Raw genomic sequence first — 21,300 nt, 5'->3', positions numbered from 1 at the left:
TTTTTAATCCAATTGGATTGGACATTGCAGACCCTTTTCAGACTGGGTGAGACTTTAATTCTTTTTATTTAGCATTTTTTACTATCTGGACTGATACATGTCAGAAATGTTACATTGAAGAAACATCGCTATTACCCTGTTTGTTTTAGCAGCTTGTATATTGATACATTACACTCATTAGGCTCATTGTTAATTTTTTGTGTGTATATTCATTGTTTAGCTTAACCTTGTGATCTAATAAATTTTATTATTATTTGTCTACCAGCGCTACACTTCTTTTCCTATATTGTATTTTTCCTTAGGGGAAGCAGTCGGGAAACCGGCGGACGCAATGCCGACCGCCCGCTTCCCGACTGCTTAATCCCGGCAAGGGTTAAATGACAGGTATTGAAATCCCGATGCCCGTCATTTTACCTACGCGGGGAGACCAGGGCCCAACATCCCGATCGAAAGGGGAGGTTAGGGTTAGGCTAGGGGAAGGGGGGGTTCTGGTTAGCCACCCCCGGGGGGAGGTTAGGGTTAGGCACCCGCCCGGGGGACTTAGGTTTAGGCGGCGGGGAAGGGGGGTTAGGATTAGGCACTTAGAGGGGGGATTAGGGTTAGACTCTGGGGGGGTGGTTAGAGTTAGGCACCCTAAAGGAGGGTTAAGGGGGGAATTAAATTAGTTCTACTTACCTCTCTAGACGATCGGGATTTCGTCCTGTGTCGGGCAGCCGATGTCGGGATGCGGTCGGCGGTAAATCATACTGATTCCTTCCTTTGTGGGTTGCAGTTCCCATTTAGTTTAGAAGCTAAGTATTCAATTTAGTCCTCACACAGACTACCATTGCGCACCTGTTTTCTATTTTCATGTAATCTAAACAGACCTTTTTTTCTGTGGTGACACTTGTAGTTGAGTGGTGATTTCATAGAGCGCCCCTCAACCCCACTGTTCATTTGCAAAGCACGTGAGCACTGTGTGAATGCTGCACATCACTGCTGAAATTGCCGCTAAGCACTTGCAGAACAATGTGCATGAGACAGGTAATCGTCTTTAATAAAATAGCCTGCCGGCAGTACCACTACAATATATTAAAAAGACTGTTTACACGGTGTAGTACTGTATGTGATTGGCCTGCTTATATTCTGCAGTGCCATATCAATCCACTGCTGTATTATTTAGCACTGTGGTTTTCATTAGTGGCACAATCACCACCCAGTGGTGAAGCTGTGTATTGCATGCCGTGGATCCTCATGCACCTTACCATGCCTTACCACACCAACCCACATTATTTTCATGCCATGACTAATATGCCTGTATGTACCATTACAGCAAGGATGAGCGTGGACACATCTGCAAGCCAAACTTCTCTGCTTATACTCCACCTCTCCACTTGTCATTTAGTTATTTAGCAATATAATTTAACGACAGCTTACTAGCTGCATCATTTTGCTCAGCAGCTGAAGCTAAATAGTGGCTAGGCCACCCAAACAGCATCTAAAAGCAAGAGAACAATAGGTTCTCTGCTGGTCCTAACTGGGGGCCTTATTCAGAGGTTGATGCAAGATGACCAGCTCTGATCCATACACTGGGCCTGATTCAGAGCCGCTCGTAAGCGGCCGCTCGTTCGTTATGAGCGATGTTCGCACAACTGCGCATGTGTATGGGTCGTAATGCGCATGCGCAAACCAGTCATTGCGGTCGGAAATCGTGCGCTCGCAAAACAGCGAGTGCCTGCTAATTTGATTGACAGAATGTACCGTTTGTGGGTGGTAACAGGGGAAGATGCTTGAAAACGGGGGAGTGGAGATCCGAACGCAGGCGTGCCTAACGGTAAAAAGGGCGTTTAATGGGACTGCATAATTTGTAAAGGAGCTTCATCGACCACGTCACTTGGTTGTCTTTTAGCCTGAACTGCTCGCAGTGATTGCGGTAGGAAAAACCTACCACAAGCAGTGCAAGCAGTTCAGATGCCTTTCGATGTACCCGATTAATCAAATAAATTCCGGAGATGATGTATGATGCGAGCGGCCAGGGGGCGTCTTTACAAAATAGCAAGCGCATTTTTCGTTCGCTCGCTCAGACATAGAGGCGTCAACAAGCCACAATGAGCGAGCGCTCAATTTAAATAGCCAGCCCCTTTTTTGGAACGACCGTCTGCAAATAGCGTCTGGCTCTGAATCAGGCCCACAGTGTGCTTGAGAAAATATGCAAATGTCGTAGCCGTCTACCTTTGCTTTGAAATGCCCACTGACTGCTTCTCAAGTCTTCCGCTTGTCTACGGTGACACAACCATCAATAATCAACCATCTGAGCAATACTATGGTTGCACTGAATGGCCAAGGGAACTGAGATGCCGGAGCTATTATTACTGCATACAGGATTGCAATGGCAGTCTGTTACCTCCCATGAAATGGTCACGACATGCCTGCATTTGAGCCGTCACTCCACCATTACCTCCCACAATGCTTTCTGATTGTCAATCACACTCGCTTCGACAGCCGTCGGTGATTTAATTTGACACATGCGCAGTGAGATTCATACACATGCATAGACCACTGATAATCACTCAACTGCAAAAACATCAGTATTGTTTCCAAAGCTGAATCAGGCACTGGGTCAGCTCACCCCTGATCTCTATTCATATTCTATATTCTTTTTAACAGACTCATTATTTTTAATTATTTTACCTGTCAGTTATTGTTATTTGCTTATTTTGTCCTGCTTAGTCTTTCTTTAACTACCTTTTATCTTTCTTAATATTTTTTAAACACTTTTCACCAGGTTCATTATATTATAATTAAACTGTCTCTTACATTTCTGCTGATTTTTTTTTATAATATCTGCTAATCACACACTCAGTTTCTCTTGCTATTCTCCTGTCCTCCAATACTCTCTCTTTCCATTTAACTTGGGTTTAGGTGACTTCACCCCTGCCCATTCTGTCACTGGATTGACATGCGCTCTCTCCGAAATGGCTTCCAGTCTGGATGCCATTTCCCAGGTGATTGAAATGGGTGGTCATGCAATCCTCCATGGCAGATGGTGTTATGCCACACACAAATTAAATATATTCTCCCTGGAACAGAAAATTAAATAGTCAAGTATATTTTACATGCACAACATTTTCCTTAACCCAAAGTTATTAATACACACAACAAACCTCAAATTGTTTTCCAAAGAACAGAAGGCCAAATAGGTCTAAAGGAGATTAAAACACAAGGCTGCATCCCTGAATCAGCAACAATAGTATCATGAGTAGAGAAGGGTTAAGATATTAGGCTAAGTACCATGTGCTAAAAGGAGAGCCAATGGGACACAGTGGGTGATAATAACTAGGAGAGTTTATTTATGTAAAGTGCTGGAGGTCTGGAGTCTCTTTGTTTCCTTGATTTGCTCACCTATCCATGGTGTTGGTATGTGTGTTGGTGGTGTGCTTGGCTGGGGTGGTGTTTTGGCTTGTAAGCACAGCAAACAGGGCCAGTGATTACATTTGTTGGGAAGTTGAGGTGTAATGACACAAGATTATATAGCTAGTCTTGGGTACCACCCACAAGGGGGTCACATTTTGATAAGAAAGGCTGGAGGATGGGGCTCAAATTTGGCCTTATATTTATGTTAGGGGTAAGTGCATGACCCTATTTATTATATTTGCACTAGGGGTGAGTGTATGGCACCCATTATTTTATGATGACTATTGTCTCATGAATTTTTCTATTTTATAAACAATGTGTACAATATACATACCTGCCCAATTACCTTCAATCACTGATGACCATGTAGTTGCTTTTTCAGCTTGATTAGAAGCTGTAACAGTTACATTATAAGATGCTCCAGATATTCTTGAATAAAACAAATTCACTTTTGTCTGATTGTGTACTGTGACATTAGGGCATGACAGTAAGGTAAGACTGATGTCATACTTCATATCACCTTGCTCTTCAGTACTAGCCTGGAAATAGAAAATCATGCAAAAATATTCATGAATTAGGGTTAATAAGTTCTATGACAATTAATTCATGTTATTATGTAGCTCACAGGTTCTCAAACTCAGTCCTCTGTACCCCAAATAGTGCGTGTTTTCCAGGTCTCCTCACAGAATCACAAGTAAAATAAGTAGCTTAACCTGTGGATCTTTTCAAATGTGTCGGTGAGTAATAAATACACCTGGAAAACATGACCTGTGCGGGGTCCTGATGACTGAGTTTGAGAACCACTTATGTAGATGATACATACAGTGTGTTAGGGCAAATGGTTCCTGTATTGTGCACTAGAGGATGGGGATTCTATTATAAAATTGTCTCTTTGGATCATTGTACAGAATAAAGTAATGTGATGGTATAAGGCAGAGGTTCCCAAATGCGTCCTCAAGGCTCCCCAACAGTTCAGATTTTAGAGATATCAATGGTTGAGCACAGGTGGGTAAATCAAATTGACTAAAGTACTAAGCTGGGTCGAAAGTGGCCTGGACTGCACACCCTAGCTCTTTCTAATGGGATGTGCTACCTAGCTGAGACTTAGTACTACAACATAGAAAAAAAGGGGAGAGCAGATGCACCATACAACCATTATTAATTATACATCATATATAAGGTTTTTGGCATTTGGCCAAAGTTATGAGCTTACCTACCAACATCAAGGTAACCTTCATCGGGTAAATCCATAACATTATGGGGGTTCATGTGTGGGGAGTGGGGCACCCCAAATATAGCCCAGCCAAACCACCCCAGGGCACCACACAAATAAAATTAGCAGTGAAATGTTGAAGCGTTAGGTAAGTGAAAGTAGCTGCTTAGTGTTGTGTGAAAATGGAACATATATAAAAAACTAACAGAGTGATATAAAGTGTTAAAAATAAGTGTTAAGTAGTGATGCCCCAAAGAAGCCCAGCCAGAGCAGTTCAAGGGATCCCTCACCCCAAAGTTCACCCCACAACTCTGACTTGCTATATAGTTCTAAACAGTGCTCGAAGTGTGCCGGTATGCAACGGTATGACATACTGGCACTTCAAGCACTAAATTTATATTTATTTTTGCAAGTTTCAAGGAGAAGCTATGTGCTGAGTGACAGTTGCACTCAGGCATGATCTGGACCCATGCGTGTGCCGGCGGCGGCTACCATTCCATCCTCCCTGCAGCTGTCCACACACTCCCCCGCAATCACTCCCCCCAGGCACAGCCTCGCATTCTATCATCTCTGCGGCTACCCACACACTCCCCCATGATCACCCCCCCCAGACACAGCCGGGCATTTAATGTTCCCTGCAGCTGCCCACACACTCCCCCACGATCAGCCCCCCCCCTCAGCCATGCATTGTTTCCCCTGCCTATAGCTGGACTTTGTCTCCTTTCCCTGCACCTCCACCCCTTCACAATCACCTTCCCCACAGCCACACACTCAGGGCCTCATTCAGAGGCGGTCGGAGGATGCTAGCGGTCGCTCTGAAACTGGTCAGCCACTTGCATCCTGACCGCCCGCCTCTGTTAACACCCACAGCTCTAACGACCGCTCCGGTGATGGTCGCGATGATCAGAGACCATCGCGACCATCGGGGCTTACGATGAGACCCTAGGGTAGGGTCTCCCTTGTTGTAAGCCCCGGAGAGCTTCTGGCTCTGTCTGAGCTGGAAGCTCTCCACTGACATCACTAGTGATGTCAGTGGGGTCGCCCCCAAACGGTAGGCGTTCCCATGGGAACGCCTCCATTTGGGCTGCCACCCCCCGGCCCGCCTTCCAAACGGGGCGAGCTGTCAATCAACATCGACAGCTCGCCCCCTTTGGATCGAGACCCACTACGACCGGCGCTGTCGGTCGTAGCGGGTCTCACGCATGCGCACGACGGCGCCGGCGCCGTCGTGCGCATGCTCTGTGGGAGGCCATCGACCCAGTCCGAGCGCATCGGCGCTAATGACCGGGTCTGAATTACCCCCTCAGTCCCCTCTGCCCGCACCCACCCCTCCTGCGTTCACCCTTCAAACAGCTGGACTTCACACATGCAGACACCAGCAGCACCTCTCACACATGCAGACACCAGCAGCACCCCTCACACATGCAGACACCAGCAGAACCCCTCACACACGGACACCAGCAGCACCCCTCACACATGCAGACACCAGCAGCACCCCTCACACACGGACACAAGCAGCACCCCTCACACACGGACACCAGCAGAACCCCACACACACGGACACCAGCAGCACCCCTCACATATGCAGATACCAGCAGCACCCCTCACACACGCAGACACCAGCAGCACCCCTCACACATGCAGACACCAGCAGCACCCCTCACACACGCAGACACCAGCAGCACCCCTCACACGCAGTCATCAGCAGAACCCCTCACACACGTAGACACCAGCAGCACCCCTCACACACGCAGACACCAGCAGAACTCCTCACACACACAGACACCAGCAGCACCCCTCACACATGGACACCAGCAGCACCCCTCACACATGCAGACACCAGCAGCATCCCTCACACATGCAGACACCAGCAGCACCCCTCACACACGGACACCAGCAGCACCCCTCACACATGCAGACACCAGCAGCACCCCTCACACATGCAGACACCAGCAGAACCCCTCACACACGGACACCAGCAGAACCCCTCACACGGACACCAGCAGCCCCCCTCACAAATGCAGACACCAGCAGAACCCCTCACACGGACACCAGCAGCACCCCTCACACATGCAGACACCAGCAGAACCCCTCACACATGGACACCAGCAGCACCCCTCACACACACATGGACACCAGCAGCACCCTGGCTGAGCTCCTTTTTTTATCTGAATGACTTGCTAATGTCACTATTTCTAAAATAAACCTAATCTTTTTTTACCTTTTGAAGAAACAATGGGCCTGATTCAGAGCTGGACGCTCTGACCAGAGCGCTCGCTCTGATTCAGGGCCCTCCTACTTAAAAATGGAGCGGCCTCTTGGACGCTCGCATAGCTGTGGGTGACCACCCACAGCTTATGCGAGCGTCCATGATGATTGTCGCAATGGTCTAGACCATCGCGACCATCGGGCTTGCGACGAGACCCTGCGGTAGGGTCTCAGTGACCGCAAGCCCTGGAGTGATTTTGGCTCTATCAGAGCCAAAATCACTCCCACTGACATCACTAGTGATGTCAGTGGGGCCGGACCCAGACGGTAGGCGTTCCCATGGGAATGCCTCCGTCTGGCAGCCACGCCCCCGACACGCCCACCAAAGGGGGCGTGCTGTCAGTCACCATTGACAGCACGCCCCCTTTAGTGCGAGACCCCTCTGTCGTGCGCATGCGCATTTGGGTACCATCGACCTGCTTGCGAGCGTCCTGCGCTCGCGAGCGGGTCTGAATGAGACCCTATATTTAACCACACTCAACATAACATGAGGGGTGTGACAATGTATCACGAGGGTAACACCCCCTTGTGATACTTTGCCATGCCCCTCATGAAACATGGTCACTCCCATTTTTTTGGACTCGCCTTTGGCGCGCACAGTGATCCTCCATACATCACTTCAAAATTCCCACTTCAACCACAGGCTCTAAATGCATAAAGGTCTTACCTGTGGCTTTGCTATACAGACTGTGCAGTCAGCAAATGCTGGGTCCCTATTTAAAAACATCAGAGGCAGGTGGGCGGAGTGCTAGTACAGAATGAAGGAGTCTCGGCCTTCATGTGTGTATACATACACATAATATATTGAATATTTTCGGGGAAGGGGGCCTGGACTGCACACCCTATCTCTTCCTAATGCGATGTGCTACCTACTGTAGCTGAGACTTAGTACTACAAAATAGAAAAAAGGGGGATAGCAGATGCACCATACAACCATTATTAATTATACATATAAGGTTTTGGCATAAATTTGGCCAAATTTATGAGCTTACCCACCAACATCAAGGTAACCTAATTAAGTCACCTGTGCTCAACCACGGATATCTCTATAATCTGAACTATTGGGGAGCCTTGAGGACCGCATTTGGGAATTTCTGGTATAAGGCTATATATGGTTTGGAACAATGGGAATTTCTGTGTATGGCTGCAAATCTTGGGATCTCTGGCCCTGATTCAGAGCCGGACGCTCTGACAGAGCGTCCCTCTGAATTTTAAAGCTGCCACCTGGCCGCTCGCATAGCGAGCGGCCAAAAAGATGGTCGCGATGGTCTTGACCATCGCGACCATCGGGCTTGCGATCAGACCCTTGTGGTAGGGTCTCATTGCCGCAAGCCCTGGAGTGCTTTTGGCTCTATCAGAGCCGAAAGCACTCCCACTGATGTCACTTGTGATGTCAGTGGGGCCAGCCCCAGACGGTAGGCGTTCCCATGTTTTGCTCACATAATTAATTTGGTGGTGCAACGTTTTTTAAAAAGTGACACAGTAGTGCAGGAGATGCTCTCAGTGGCTCGCAAAATATCTGGACATTTTAGACATTCGGCGACCGCTTGTCGAAGATTGCATGACCTTCCATCAGCTGAAGCGAGAGGTAATAACTCGGTGGAATTCTACCCTCTATATGCTTCAGCGGATGGAGGAACAGCAAAAGGCCATCCAGGCCTATACAGCAGAGAGGGGAATGCACCTTACTCAAGCGCAGTGGAGAATAACTTCCGTGTTGTGCAAGGTTCTCAAACCTTTTGAACTTTCCACATGTGAAATTAGTTCAGACACTGCCAGCTTGAGATCCAAGAGTCGTCAATCTATTCTGGAACCTAGGTTTAAGTCCTACCTTGTGAGTTTTTTTCCAACAGTCCAAAATCTAAAACTATGCAAAGAGCTGTTGGTCAAAAAATTGTCATCTGCAGCTGCATGTGAAACACCATCATCTCCTCCTTCAACAGCTGCCAGGAAAAAACTCAATTTTCCTTGCAGAATGCCTGCTGGTCATGCAGATCGTTCACCAAAAAATGACATCTGGTCAGGCCTGAGAGAACTGCCTACTAGTGACATGTCTTCTACCGTGACTATGTATGATACGGTTTCCATTCACAGAATGGTGGAGGACTATTTCAGAGATAACATCCTATTAGACATGTCAGACTTTCCCTTTCAGTACTGACAGGAAAAAGAGGCAATTTGGAGTCCCAAACACAAACTGGTTTTGCATTACTTAAGTTGCCCACCCTCCAGTGTGTACTCCGAAAGAGTTTTCAGGGCAGCTGGCAACCTTGTCAGTGATCGGCGTAGGAGGTTACTTCCTCAAAATGTGGAAAAGATGATGTTCATTAAAATGAATTACAAATTCCACGAGGAAGACCTCTACCAACAATTACATAAAAAAATTACATAGGCGTCTATGGTGGATTCCAGTGCTGGCAAATTAATATTGTGTGAAGGAGAGTTTGTACACACTGATGGGGATGACGAGGACGAGGATGAGGACAACTTGTAATGTAAAGCCAGTTTGTGTATGGGATCAGCTTGTTTTATGGGGGGGTCAAAACAAACCAATCATTTCAGCCACAATTGCCAGTCCTTGTCGTTGAAATGATTGGTTTGGTAAACTATCCTGTTTCGTATACAACATAAGGGTGGGTGGGAGGTCCCAAGGACTATTCCATCTTGCACCTTTTTCCTTTCCATTATATGCTGGTTGGGGCATTGCTGCCTCACATTTTAAATTAATGTTATGGTTGGTTTAGGAACCAATGATTTATTTTTAAATTAATTTATGATCAATTTAACAGCCAGGGGCTGCACCCAATGAATTGTTTTTAAATAAATTTATGATCAATTTAACAGCCAGGGGCTGCACCCTATGAATTGTTTTTACATTAATTTATTATCAATTTTACACCTGGCTGTCACTGTCTTCAGCGTAGCTGTGCAGGGGTGCTGTGCTCCTGTCTGTCAAGGGACTGCTGCCCAAAATAATAAATAAACTATTTTTTTTTTTGGGTGTCAGCCACACCTGTCATCGGCATAGCTGCGCAGGGGTGCTGTGCTGCTGTCTGTCAATGGGCTGCATGAATATTGCAATGAAAACTTTTTTTTTAAGTTATTGGGTAACAAAAAGGTTTTTTTTTAGTCTTAAACATAGCAGAAATGTTATCCTAACAGATTTTAAAGTTATATGCTCTAAAAAACTAAAGCCTATATTTGTAAAAAAAACCTAAAGCCTAATTCTGCCAAAAGAGAGACTGACACCATGGCTAAACATAAGAGTCACCTTCTGGATGTGAATTGTCTAATTTGCATGGGGATAACCCAACCCTCAGATGAGATGGATCTCAGCCAGTGGACAACATTGAAATCACCATTAAAAAATCACAATGGAAAATTACAGTGTGGAGAATCTTTCTTCACAGTCAGGAGAGGCCTCAGAGAACAGGAAAAAAAAGATGCTATAGGTGCTGAACTTCAAGGGATTTCTCCATCATGTTCTGCAGTGTGGAAAGGTTTCATTCACATGTTTTCTATAAAGCAGTTCAAAGTTACAGCCTTCAAAGTGTCTGGCTATAACACACACCTTTGCCAGGAATTACCAAAGATTATTACAAGCAAAGGATTCATCTGTCCGGAATCTGTCTGGGAATCATGGATTGTATTTAGCCTGAATGCACTAAGACATCCAGTGATTCTGTCACTGTGTTCTGTAGCCCACTTTATTCCTACCTGAATTGCAAACTGAAATACGGAATAGTAAGCACAGACAACATGGAGGCCTTTGTTATTCCGCTGCCTGCATGCCAACCAATACCTCCCAGACTACACCCACTTGGGGGACCAGGTCTTGATAATGACCATCCCCATCTGTTGCTAGGCCTTCTTCTTCCAAACCATCCATGCTGGACTTCCTGTCCAAAAAGGGCAAGCAGGGTACAGAAAGAGGAGCTAGATGTCACCAATGACATTTTTTTTCTTCTATCATAGATGGCGTAGAGAGATAAGAGCTTCAGATGTTGGAAGTACAGGGGCTCCAACCTATTTGGCTTCCCTCCAGAGAAAAGAGCTCTGTTTCTCAGGAAGTGTCTATGCCTGAGCTGATAGGTAGGTAGTCTCTGTCTGTTGGTAAACACCCTTCAGGAGATGGCAACCCAGAATAACAACAACTATAATAAAATGTGTCCACTGATAACCAGCCTGATCCCTTAACAGCAACATGCCCCATATGGCCAACTCATAACATGACACCCAGTTTGCAGCCTCCTCTTCCTTATGACACTAATTCAGTCGCCATGGTTGATCAATCAGCCATGTGTGGTCCACCCAATTTTTGGCCTTCCACATTCTAACATTCACATATTTAAGAAGAAGTGGACAGTGGGAACAATGGCAATTTGAAGGCCACTAACTTACTCTGTTTTTTTTAATGTCCCTGTACAGTTTGGAAAATTCCGTTACAGAACAGGAGGTTTGCAAAGGATTATTTAAGTCAATTGTCTATTTATTTTTGGAAAGCACGTTTCCTGGTCCCCTTCTGGGATGAAAAAAATCAACAACCAGCAAGCAGGCATGGAGCTCAAGAAAGACACAACGTAATACTTAAACCTTAGGTCTGAATTGTTGCTTTTGATGCTCTATTCCACTTGTTCACAATATATCTCATATGGTTAAGTGGAAAGTGGGAACGTCAGTTTGAAGGCCACTAACTATGTTTTTTTTTATGTCCCTCTACAGGTTGGGAAATGCCTTTATAGAAGATTTGCAAAGCATTATTTAAGTCAATTGTTTATTTATTTTTGGAAAGCACGCTTCCTGGTCCCCTTGTGAGCTGTGAGGTGGTCAAAATTGACTGGAAACGAGTGGAAATAAATGTTATTGAGGTTATTAATACTGTAGGAACAAAAAAGGCATATTTTATGTGATTTGAGCTGTTTTTTTATTTTTTAAGAAAAAATCCAGATCCAAAACCAAAACACGAAAACAAAACACGGAGGTGAGGTTTTGGCAAAACCAATCCAGATCCAAAACTAGGGGAGATCCAAAACCAAAATCAATTCACGAGGGTCGGCGCACATCTCTATTGATAATTGGTTCAGCCACAGGCAGCACCCCTGCACACACACAGAGAATAAAAGTACTTTTATTAATTTCTTTGTTTTTTACACTGGGAGTTAGAGCACCCCTGAACGACACAGGCAGCACCCCTGCGCAGTTACGTTGTTGATAAGTGCGGTTAATGCACACACACACACACACAGAAAAAAAAACTTTTATTATTTTATATTTTATACTGGATTGGGATAGCACTCCTGAACGAGACAGCAGCCCCTTGATAAATGAGACAGGCAGCACCCCTGTGCAGCTACGTTGTTGATAAGTGCAGATAACGCACACACACACAGAAAAAAAATATGAGATATGGTAAGAACTTACCTTTGTTATCTCTATTTCTATGTCCATAGGGTTCCACAGGATACCTTGGGGTATAGGTGATGACGTCAGGCATCGGGCACCATAGAGTTAAGTTTTCAGTCCTCCCAGGATGCACTAGGGTCCCCCTCCTATACCCCGCCCCCGAGCCAAGGCATCTCAGTTAGTTACCAAGCCATAGGCCGGAGGAGGAGAAGGAAGAGAGAGAAAAAAAATCTGGACACACACAAGAATCACATTCTCACCAGAGGGAGACGGAAAAACCGGTGACCAGAGTAAAGGCCATCTGCAGCACAGGTGCAACAGGGCGGGAGTCCTGTGGAACCCTATGGACTTCGTAGAAATAGAGATAACAAAGGTAAGTTCTTACCATATCTCATATTTTCTACTTCAGGGTCCATAGGGTATCCACAGGATACCTTGGGGATGTCCCAAAGCAGTATCCTTTAAGGGTGGGGATGCTCCTGTGCTGAAAGGAGAATCCGCCGCCCGAAGGAAGCATCCTGAGAGGCAAAGGTGTTAAACCTGTAATACCTCACGAAGGTATGGACAGAGGACCACGTAGCAGCCTTGCAGATCTGGACTGCAGAGGCACCATGTCGAGCTGCCCACGAAGGACCCACAGACCTAGTGGAATGAGCCTTCACAGAAGGAGGAACCGGCAGGCCTTCATGAAGATAAGCTTCAGAAATTGCCATACGGATCCAGGCTGCCAAAGTTTGCTTTGAAGCAGGCCAACCCTTTTTACGGAAGCCATAGAGGACAAACAAGGCGTCCGACTTCCTAAACGAAGAAGTGCGGTCAACATAAGTCCTTAAGGCCCACACCACATCCAAAGTGGCCTCACCCACCGAAAGACCAGGTGAGTTAAAAGCCGGAACAACTATTTCCTGATTAACATGAAACTGGGAAACAACTTTGGGAAGAAATTCAGGACGAGTGCGTAGCACTGCCCTGTTCCCATGAAAAATCAAGAAAGGGGGTCTACAAGAGAGAGCCCCTAAATCAGAAACACGTCTGGCCGAAGCTATGGCCAGAAGGAAAACAGTCTTAGCTGTTAGCCATTTAAGATCCACTGAGCCCAGTGGTTCAAACAGCGGTCCTTGGAGAGCCCTCAGGACCACAGCCAAGTCCCATGGCGCCACAGGTGGAACAAAAGGCGGCTGAATACGCAGAACGCCCTGCATAAAGGTGCGTACATCGGGGATTGTAGCAATCCTACAGTGAAACCAGACAGACAGGGCAGAAACCTGCACCTTCAAAGAAGCAAGGCGAAGCCCATGGTCCAGTCCCGCCTGTAGGAAGGTGAGTACTCGAGAGAGACGAAACTCCCGCGGTGCATAACCTCTCGGTCGACACCACTGGAAGAACATGGTATATTCTCGCGGAAGACGGTTTCCGAGCTCTTAGCATGGTCTGCACTACAGAGCTGGAAAACCCCCAGGACCTTAACATGGCCGTCTCAACAGCCACGCCATCAAAGACAGCCGAGTCAGGTCCGGGTGAAGACAAGAACCCTGTGACAGAATGTCTGGTCATAGCGGCAACCGCAGATGATTTTCCACGGACAGACCCTGAAGGTCTGAGAACCAGTGCCGTCTGGGCCATGCGGGAGCTATCAACAGGAGCATCCCTCCTTCCTGTTTGAATTTCCGGATTACCCGTGGAAGAAGGGAAACCGGAGGAAAGAGATAAGCAAACCGGAATGTCCACCGGACGGACAGAGCATCCACCTGAGACGCCTCTTCGTCTCTTGTGCGAGACCCGTACACCGGCAACTTGTTGTGCCGGGACGCCATGAGGTCGATCTCTGGAAGACCCCACCTGTCCACCAGCAGTTGAAAAACGTCCGGGTGCAGGGACCACTCCCCCAGATGAACGTCCTGGCGACTGAGAAAGTCCGCCTCCCAGTTTAGCACTCCCGGGATGAAGACCACTGATATGGCCGGAAGATTGCGCTCCGCCCATACCAGGATCCGAGACACCTCTACGAGAGCCGCCCAACTTCGGGTTCCTCCTTGCCAGTTTATGTAGGCCACGGTGGTAGCGTTGTCTGACTGGACCTGCACTGGGCGACCCTGGAGAATCCGATGTGCCTGCTGGAGAGCATTGAAAACCGCTCGGAGTTCCAAGATGTTTATTGGAAGCTCCACTTCCGCCGGAGTCCACCTGCCCTGGAACAAGTGTGGACCCGAAACTGCTCCCCAGCCCCGAAGACTGGCGTCCGTTGTCAACAGGACCCAATTCGCCACCCAGAACGGACGACCCCTGTTGAGATGGGTCGTCTGCAACCACCAGGCAAGGGACAGGCGAACCTCCGGAGTGAGCACTATCGACTGGGATTTCAGAGACTGAGGCAGTCCATTCCATTTGGACAGGATCAGGTGCTGCAGAGGTCTGGAGTGAAACTGGGCATATTCCACCATGTCGAATACTGACACCATGGAGCCCAGTAACCTCATCGCCGAATGCAGAGACACCCGGCGGCTCTGCAGACAACTGCGCACCCTCGACTGTAAGGCAGCGATCTTTTCCCGCATCACAAAGATCCTTTGCTGTCCCGAGTCCAATAAGGCTCCAAGATGCAGAATCCACTGAGACGGGAGCAGGGTGGACTTCTGCTAGTTTATCAACCAGCCGTGCCATTGCAGTAGCGCAATGGTCAGGTCCAAGTGTTGGAGAAGGAGCTCCGGAGATCCTGCCACTAAGAGAAGGTCGTCCAAGTACGGCAACATGCGGACCCCCTGCAGCCGCAGGGAAGGCGCCATGACCGCCATCACCTTGGTGAAAACACCTGGTGCTGTCGCCAGGCCAAAAGGTAACGCCCGAAACTGAAAGTGGTTGCTGCGGATTGCAAATCTGAGGAATTGCTGATGGTGCAAAAGAATAGGGACATGCAGGTAAGCGTCCTGTAAGTCCAATGACACCATGTAGTCTCCAGGTTCCAGTGCCAGAATGATGGACCGTAGAGTCTCCATCCAAAACTTCGATACCCGCAAAGATTTGTTGAGAGCTTTGAGGTTGAGAATCGGACAAAACGACCCATTGGGTTTCTGCACCAAAAAGAGATTGGAATAGAAACCCTGGCCCCTCTGGGAGAATGGAACAGGCACTATAACTCCAGCCTGGAGCATAGTGTGCAAAACCTTCCGCAGCTCCGTGGCTTTGTTCCGGTCTGATGGTAGACCCGTGGTGAAGAATCGAGCTGGGGGTCTGTGCTGGAAGGAGAGGGCATACCCATGTGAGACCACCTCGAGAACCCAAGTGTCTGTCGTGGTGACCGACCAACACCGGGCGAACTGCAGCAGGCGGCCTCCCACTTTGGGATCCCCCAAAGGGAGGCCCGGACCGTCAGGCCGCAGGCTTGTCATCTGGCTTAGGGGCCGGACGTCTGGTACTCCAGGCCTGTTTCCGGGGCTTGGCCGATTTCTTGGGTCCAGCCGGTCGGGGAAAGGACTGTGTCTTAGGCCTACCCTGGGCCCTATAAGACCGAAAGGACGGAGTACCTGAACGAGAAGGAACAGCAGCCGACGGGAGACATGCCGATTTAGCTGCCGCCAGCATGGCTACAATCTTGTCCAGGTCCGGACCGAAGAGAACTTCTCTGTTAAAAGGCAACGCCTCCAAACCCTTTTTGGAATCAGCGTCCGCCTTCCAGGACCGCAACCACAAGGTGCGATGAGCAGCCACAGTTGCTGAAGAAATTCGAGATGCCAGGGTACTAATATCCAAGGCCGCTTCGTTGATATAAGTGGTCGAATCCCGGAGATTGCCGATCAACTCCGTCTGCTCAGCCGAACAGTCGGAATCGAAGGACGCCTCCAACACATCAGCCCAGCGCTCCATAGCTCAGGCAACCCAGCAAATGGCCATAGCCGACTGCGCTGCCCCCCCCCCCGCAAGGGAATAGGCGGACTTCAGGCAGATCTCCACCTTGCGGTCCGTAGCATCCTTAAGGGAGGACATGGATGGCATGGGTAATGTGGCACTACGGACAAGGCGTGTCACATGAGAATCCACCTGAGGCGGGGATTCCCATTTGGCAAAATAATTGTCCGCAAACGGATACGCCACTGCTAAACGCCTTTGAGGCTGATATCGTTTGCCTGGCTGTTTCCACGCTTCCTCCAGGTGGTCAACTAATTGCCCCGAAAGAGGAAACACTGTGGTATCTCCTTTAACATCTTTGAAAAAGGCGTACTTGGACTTTGATACCAGAGGCTCCTCATCCTCAATAACTAAAGCAGTACGGACTGCATGAATAAGGCCAGGTATATACACCTTAGACTTAGCGTCCGACTCTTTAGGACGGGAAGGTTCCTGGTCCGAAAGATCCAGAATCTCCCCATCATTGGACGTCCCGTCGTCATCCTCATAAGGAGCAGACAGAGACGCCACCGGCCGTTTGTGAGGCCGCATCGCAGACTCCCCTTGCAACACTTCTGACAACTGCTGTACAGAGCTTGTTAACGAATTAACCCACGCAGGCTCATGAGAGACCTGAGGAGGGGAAATAGGGAGACTGTGGGGTACCATCAATTGTCTTGGGAAACCCTGCATGGGTGACGACACCACTGACTGCTGGGACAAACCCATCTGAGTGAGGGCAGGCTGTGGAGCTAACTGGCCCACGAGGGTTGTAAGCGCTTTGGCAAAACAAGCCCAGGGCGGCTCCTGTACCAGAGCCGTGATCATAATCGGTCGCGTCATCGAATAACACCGTCGACATAGTCCCTCCACACTGCCGTCCCCCTCCGCTATAGGTACCTTGCATGTAGTACATTAAGGGGGAGATGTATTAACGGCGACATTGCCGTTGCGCTACATCCCCCCCGACTTCGAGTACATACCGCAGTTCATTACCGCAGTATGTACCAAGGATTTCGCAAAGGACAGCCCTCTCGATGAGAGCTGTCCTTTGTGATGCGGCCGGGCAGAGGGACTTCCAGGTTGAACACCCAGAAGTCCTTCTGCGCATGCGCAGAAGGCCGCGGGCCGCGGGGGCTCATGGGAGGGATCTGATCGGATCCCTCCCGGCCCCGAGCGTCGCGCTAAGAAGCCCATAGGCTTCTATTGGGTAACGCCTCCTGAAGGTGGCGTTACCTAGCGACGCGAAGCAGCAGAATGCGCTGCATTCTGCTGCTTAATACATACGGGGAATGCGGTAAAACCCCCGAAAACTACATTTTCGGGGGTTTTACCGCATTTTGCCGTTAATACATCTCCCCCAAAAGCTGGAGAGGAAAATCACTTTCAGACATAATGGTAAGTATGTGACCCCTCTCACTGATACTCGTTAGTATAGTGTGAGACCACCCTGCAAGCACCGCACCGCAAGGGCTTTAGCAGAAAGAACAGGGACAGTTAAATGCTGACAGATAGAAAATGAAAGTACAGGCAGCAGATGCTAGCATAGGTCACATACAATGCAAAGAAATCAATTCCTGCACTATCAGCGCTGATCCTCAACTACACAGACTCAGAGCCTGGTAGGACACAGCGCTGCATACACAGACCTTATCCAACGGAGGAGAGGTATGCCGGGGGACCCAGACCACGATGCCACCGTTCTTCAGCGTCCAGCAGCGCTCACCATGCTTCTTCAAAAGATGTCCACCGAGGAGCAGAGAAGAGGCCGGCCTGGGGGAGGAGCGCTGACACAGGACCAGTCAGCGTGTGCAGAGAGGGCTGTGTGCAGCGGGGGAGGCGCCAGCTGTGAGACAGGGAAGGTGCGCTCCCCTGGCAGCATTTAACCCCTGGGATGCCGCAGCGCTACCGCTCTGCCATGGTCCAGCTGTCCCAGGGGGGTAGTGGATGCGCAGGTAAGAACCTGGCTCCACGCTGCAGCCAGTCCCCAAGGAGCCCCCACTCTGGACCATGTAACAGTGGGGACCCACCGCGGGACCCCGCTGCTTATCTTGCTGTCTCCCTTGATTCCGGCCATGGTCCTGAACATCTGGGGTCACTGCTAGCAGTGACCCCAGATGCCTACCAGCATCCCCGGATCAGTACCGGCGTTCTGGTACCGGCGGGGGTGTAGGGAAGACAGCATGGACGTCAGGACTGACTGTCCATGCTGTACTTCCAGATGTGCAGCCACAGCTGCTAGAAGAAAACTTCAGGGGCTCTTCTTGGCCCCCACTCCAACAGGTGCATCCGACTCCGGCCGGGCACCAAACTAAACTGAGATGCCTTGGCTCGGGGGCGGGGTATAGGAGGGGGACCCTATTGCGTCCTGGGAGGACTGAAAACTTAACTCTATGGTGCCCGATGCCTGACGTCATCACCTATACCCCAAGGTATCCTGTGGATACCCTATGGACCCTGAAGTAGAAAAACACTTTTATTAATTTCTTTTTTTATACTGGGGGGAGAACACCCCTGAACAAGGCAGCAGCCCCTTGATAAATGACACAGGCAGCACCCCTGCACAGCTACGTTGTTGATAAGTGCAGCTAACGCATGCACACACACACACACACAGAAAAAAAATACTTTTATTAGTTTATTTATTTTTTGCACTGGGGGGAGAGCACCCCTGAATGAGGCAGCAGCCCCTTGATAAATGACACAGGCAGCACCCCTGCACAGCTACGCACTGACAGAAAAACAACACTTTTATTTATTTTTTTACACTGGGGTGAAGAGCACCCCTGATAGACAGAGCACCCCCTGAAAAACACAGCAGCACCCCTTTATGGACTGCAGTGACACAGGAGCCACTGAAGCCCCCCTCTTCTGTCTGCAGCACAGATCCTATAGAGTATAGACAACAACACAGCCCTTATGGACAACAGCACATCACAGCCAAGCCAGCCCCTATGGACATTAAGCAGCCAGCCCCTATGACAAGTGATAAGTCAACAGTAGCCAGCCCCTATGCACAGCAACAGCACAGCACAGCCACTATGGACAACAAGAGCACAGCCCCTCCCTTGCTTCCTCTTCACACTCCACAACCGGAATGAAATTGGTGGTGAGTGTGGGGAACCTTTATACAATCTAAAACAGGTGAGAATCCGACAGCGGGATGATGACATTTTGCCTCGCTTTGAGATCCGAGTCTGGCAGGAAAATCCGAGCCGAAACTCTGATCCAACTCGGACATACAAAATTCAGGCGGGTTCGGTTCTCTGAGAACTGAACCCGTTCATCTCTACTTAATACACAGTTTAGCTGAACTCTTAATAGTGATTTTAGGAGGAGACATGTACAGTATGTGTGTCCGGGGGCACTGAGAAGTGTGTAGGAGAAGGTACTAATTACCCTAGGTCTCTTGGAGGAGCCTGGTTGGGACCTGGGCCAGCTGCTAATGAGAACAAATACTGTACTGTAGAATTGTGTTGTATAAAACAGCAAACTTCAATAACAAAAGTTATTTTGTTAGTAATAATTCCATTACAAAACACTATGGAGCACATTTATCATCAAATTCTTTATGAAATAAAATTGCTATTTTGTCAAATGTATCAAGCTCTGAAGAAATTTGGATTGCTGATGCCAAAATATTTAGGAGACATTTTTTGTCGAGACTACACAGGGCAGAGGGGTCTTGTTTTTGTGCAGCACCTTCTGTCTTGCCTCCCCCTCTTGAGTTCCCCAGAGCATAGAAGAGAGTGTGATACTGTACATCTGTCTTTTAGAAACATTTCTCTGAACCTTCCTCATATAAATTAGTTGAAGATACAGTACTATATATACAAAATCCCCTGTTTGATTTTGAATGCAGTAGTAAATATATTGGTTTCTCTGTGGTGTCTAACAAAAGCTGACTATCCCACCGCACCCCATCTACTCACTACAGCCTTCCATCATGCTTCATTGGAAGAAAATGTACAATTTTCTGAGGCAGAATGGAAGCCAGGGCATATCTCCATATCATGGTGTGTGGATTTCAAACTCACGGTCCTGTAACTGATGGGACAGCTGGATATCAGAGGTGCTGCCCGGCTGACTTTCTTATTAATAAATACCAACTATGTTTTTTCTGCAGTCTGTGATTCTGGTCCAGTATAGTGTTTGGTTGTCTTATTCTGATAGCTTTTTCCTCTCTTGCTAGTCTCTTTCTTCCTCACTCTCTCTGTACCTATGCTTCTTCTGCAACCTTTCACTTCCACTTTTCCTTTCTGTCAGCCCCCTCCTCTACTGCTTTCTCCTTCTCTGCAATTTTCATTTTATTCCTTTTGTTTTTAGTCTCTCTTTCATCTGTTCCCTGTTCCTCAATCCTTACCATGCGCTCCAGCCACTGTTCTTTGCCCCCTACCTGCTTTCAGGATGTCATTTTGGATGCCTCTGGTCCCCAGACATGCCCCACTTCTGGGGTTGGTTCCCTGCTGGGCCCCTGTTAGAGCAGCTGGTCCATCTGGCAGTGTTATAGTGATTGCTCCCCTGTCCTGCTTCTCTGTCTGGCTCTATTGGGTCACTGTGTGGTGTTCCTTCACCACTCTCCTCTGCTAGCACATCAACCCCCCCCCCCTTTTAGCGCCTCCTCCAGCTGGGTCATTGTGACGGCTCTGCCCATGGACATTTCACAGCTGGTATCCCAGTCCTGGCCAATATATTTGGGGTCCATCTCCCACTTCCCCTAGCCCACTGTTACTGCTGCAGCTTCTGTCTTTCCTCCAGTGTTGCCTTTGGCCCCCAGCATGGCACCTGGAAGCCAACTCTCCCCTGGTCTGACTATATGCTTTCCCTTGGCCCCCTCTTGCACTGCACTTATGGCTGGTGATCCTGTTAACCTATCTTCTCTAGTGTCACAGGGATCCATCTCCTCTGGTTTGGTGCTGGAGGGCTCCAGTGATGCCGTTCCTCCAATGTCTGGTCCCTCAGGCTCTGGTCAGGTGAAGCACTGCCATCATGGTTCCAATAAAAAGACTCCTGTTGAGTTGGCATCCGATGCTGTTGTCTGTCGCCATGATTCTGATGAGATGTCTTTTCACATTGACCTGTCGCTCTCCTCACCTCTTCGTTGTCTTTAGGTAGTGATAGCAATGCTTCCTTTTGGGAAA

General features: G+C 48.5%; 1 protein-coding gene across 6 annotated transcripts in view; it reads right to left on the bottom strand.

Annotated features, from left to right (window-relative positions):
* The window catches only part of IL12RB1 (interleukin 12 receptor subunit beta 1), a 252,769-nt gene that overhangs the window by 92,873 nt on the left and 138,596 nt on the right, over positions 1-21,300 (bottom strand). For 4 of the 6 annotated variants that reach the window (XM_088450879.1, XM_088450878.1, XM_088450882.1 and 1 more), the window contains one exon: positions 3,728-3,932. The exons of 1 other annotated variant lie outside the window; for it this stretch is intronic. In XM_088450879.1, coding sequence (XP_088307005.1) covers positions 3,728-3,932 — 205 coding nt within the window. The remainder of the gene's footprint in view (positions 1-3,727; positions 3,933-21,300) is intronic. One more of the 6 variants, XM_088450880.1, reaches the window with a different exon arrangement.

This window comes from Taudactylus pleione, unplaced genomic scaffold, assembly GCF_031769625.1.
Source record: "Taudactylus pleione unplaced genomic scaffold, aTauple2 ptg000532l, whole genome shotgun sequence".
NCBI lineage: Eukaryota > Metazoa > Chordata > Amphibia > Anura > Myobatrachidae > Taudactylus > Taudactylus pleione.
The sequence above is the reverse complement of the archived record's forward strand: the minus strand, read 5'-3'. Positions and strand labels throughout refer to the sequence as shown.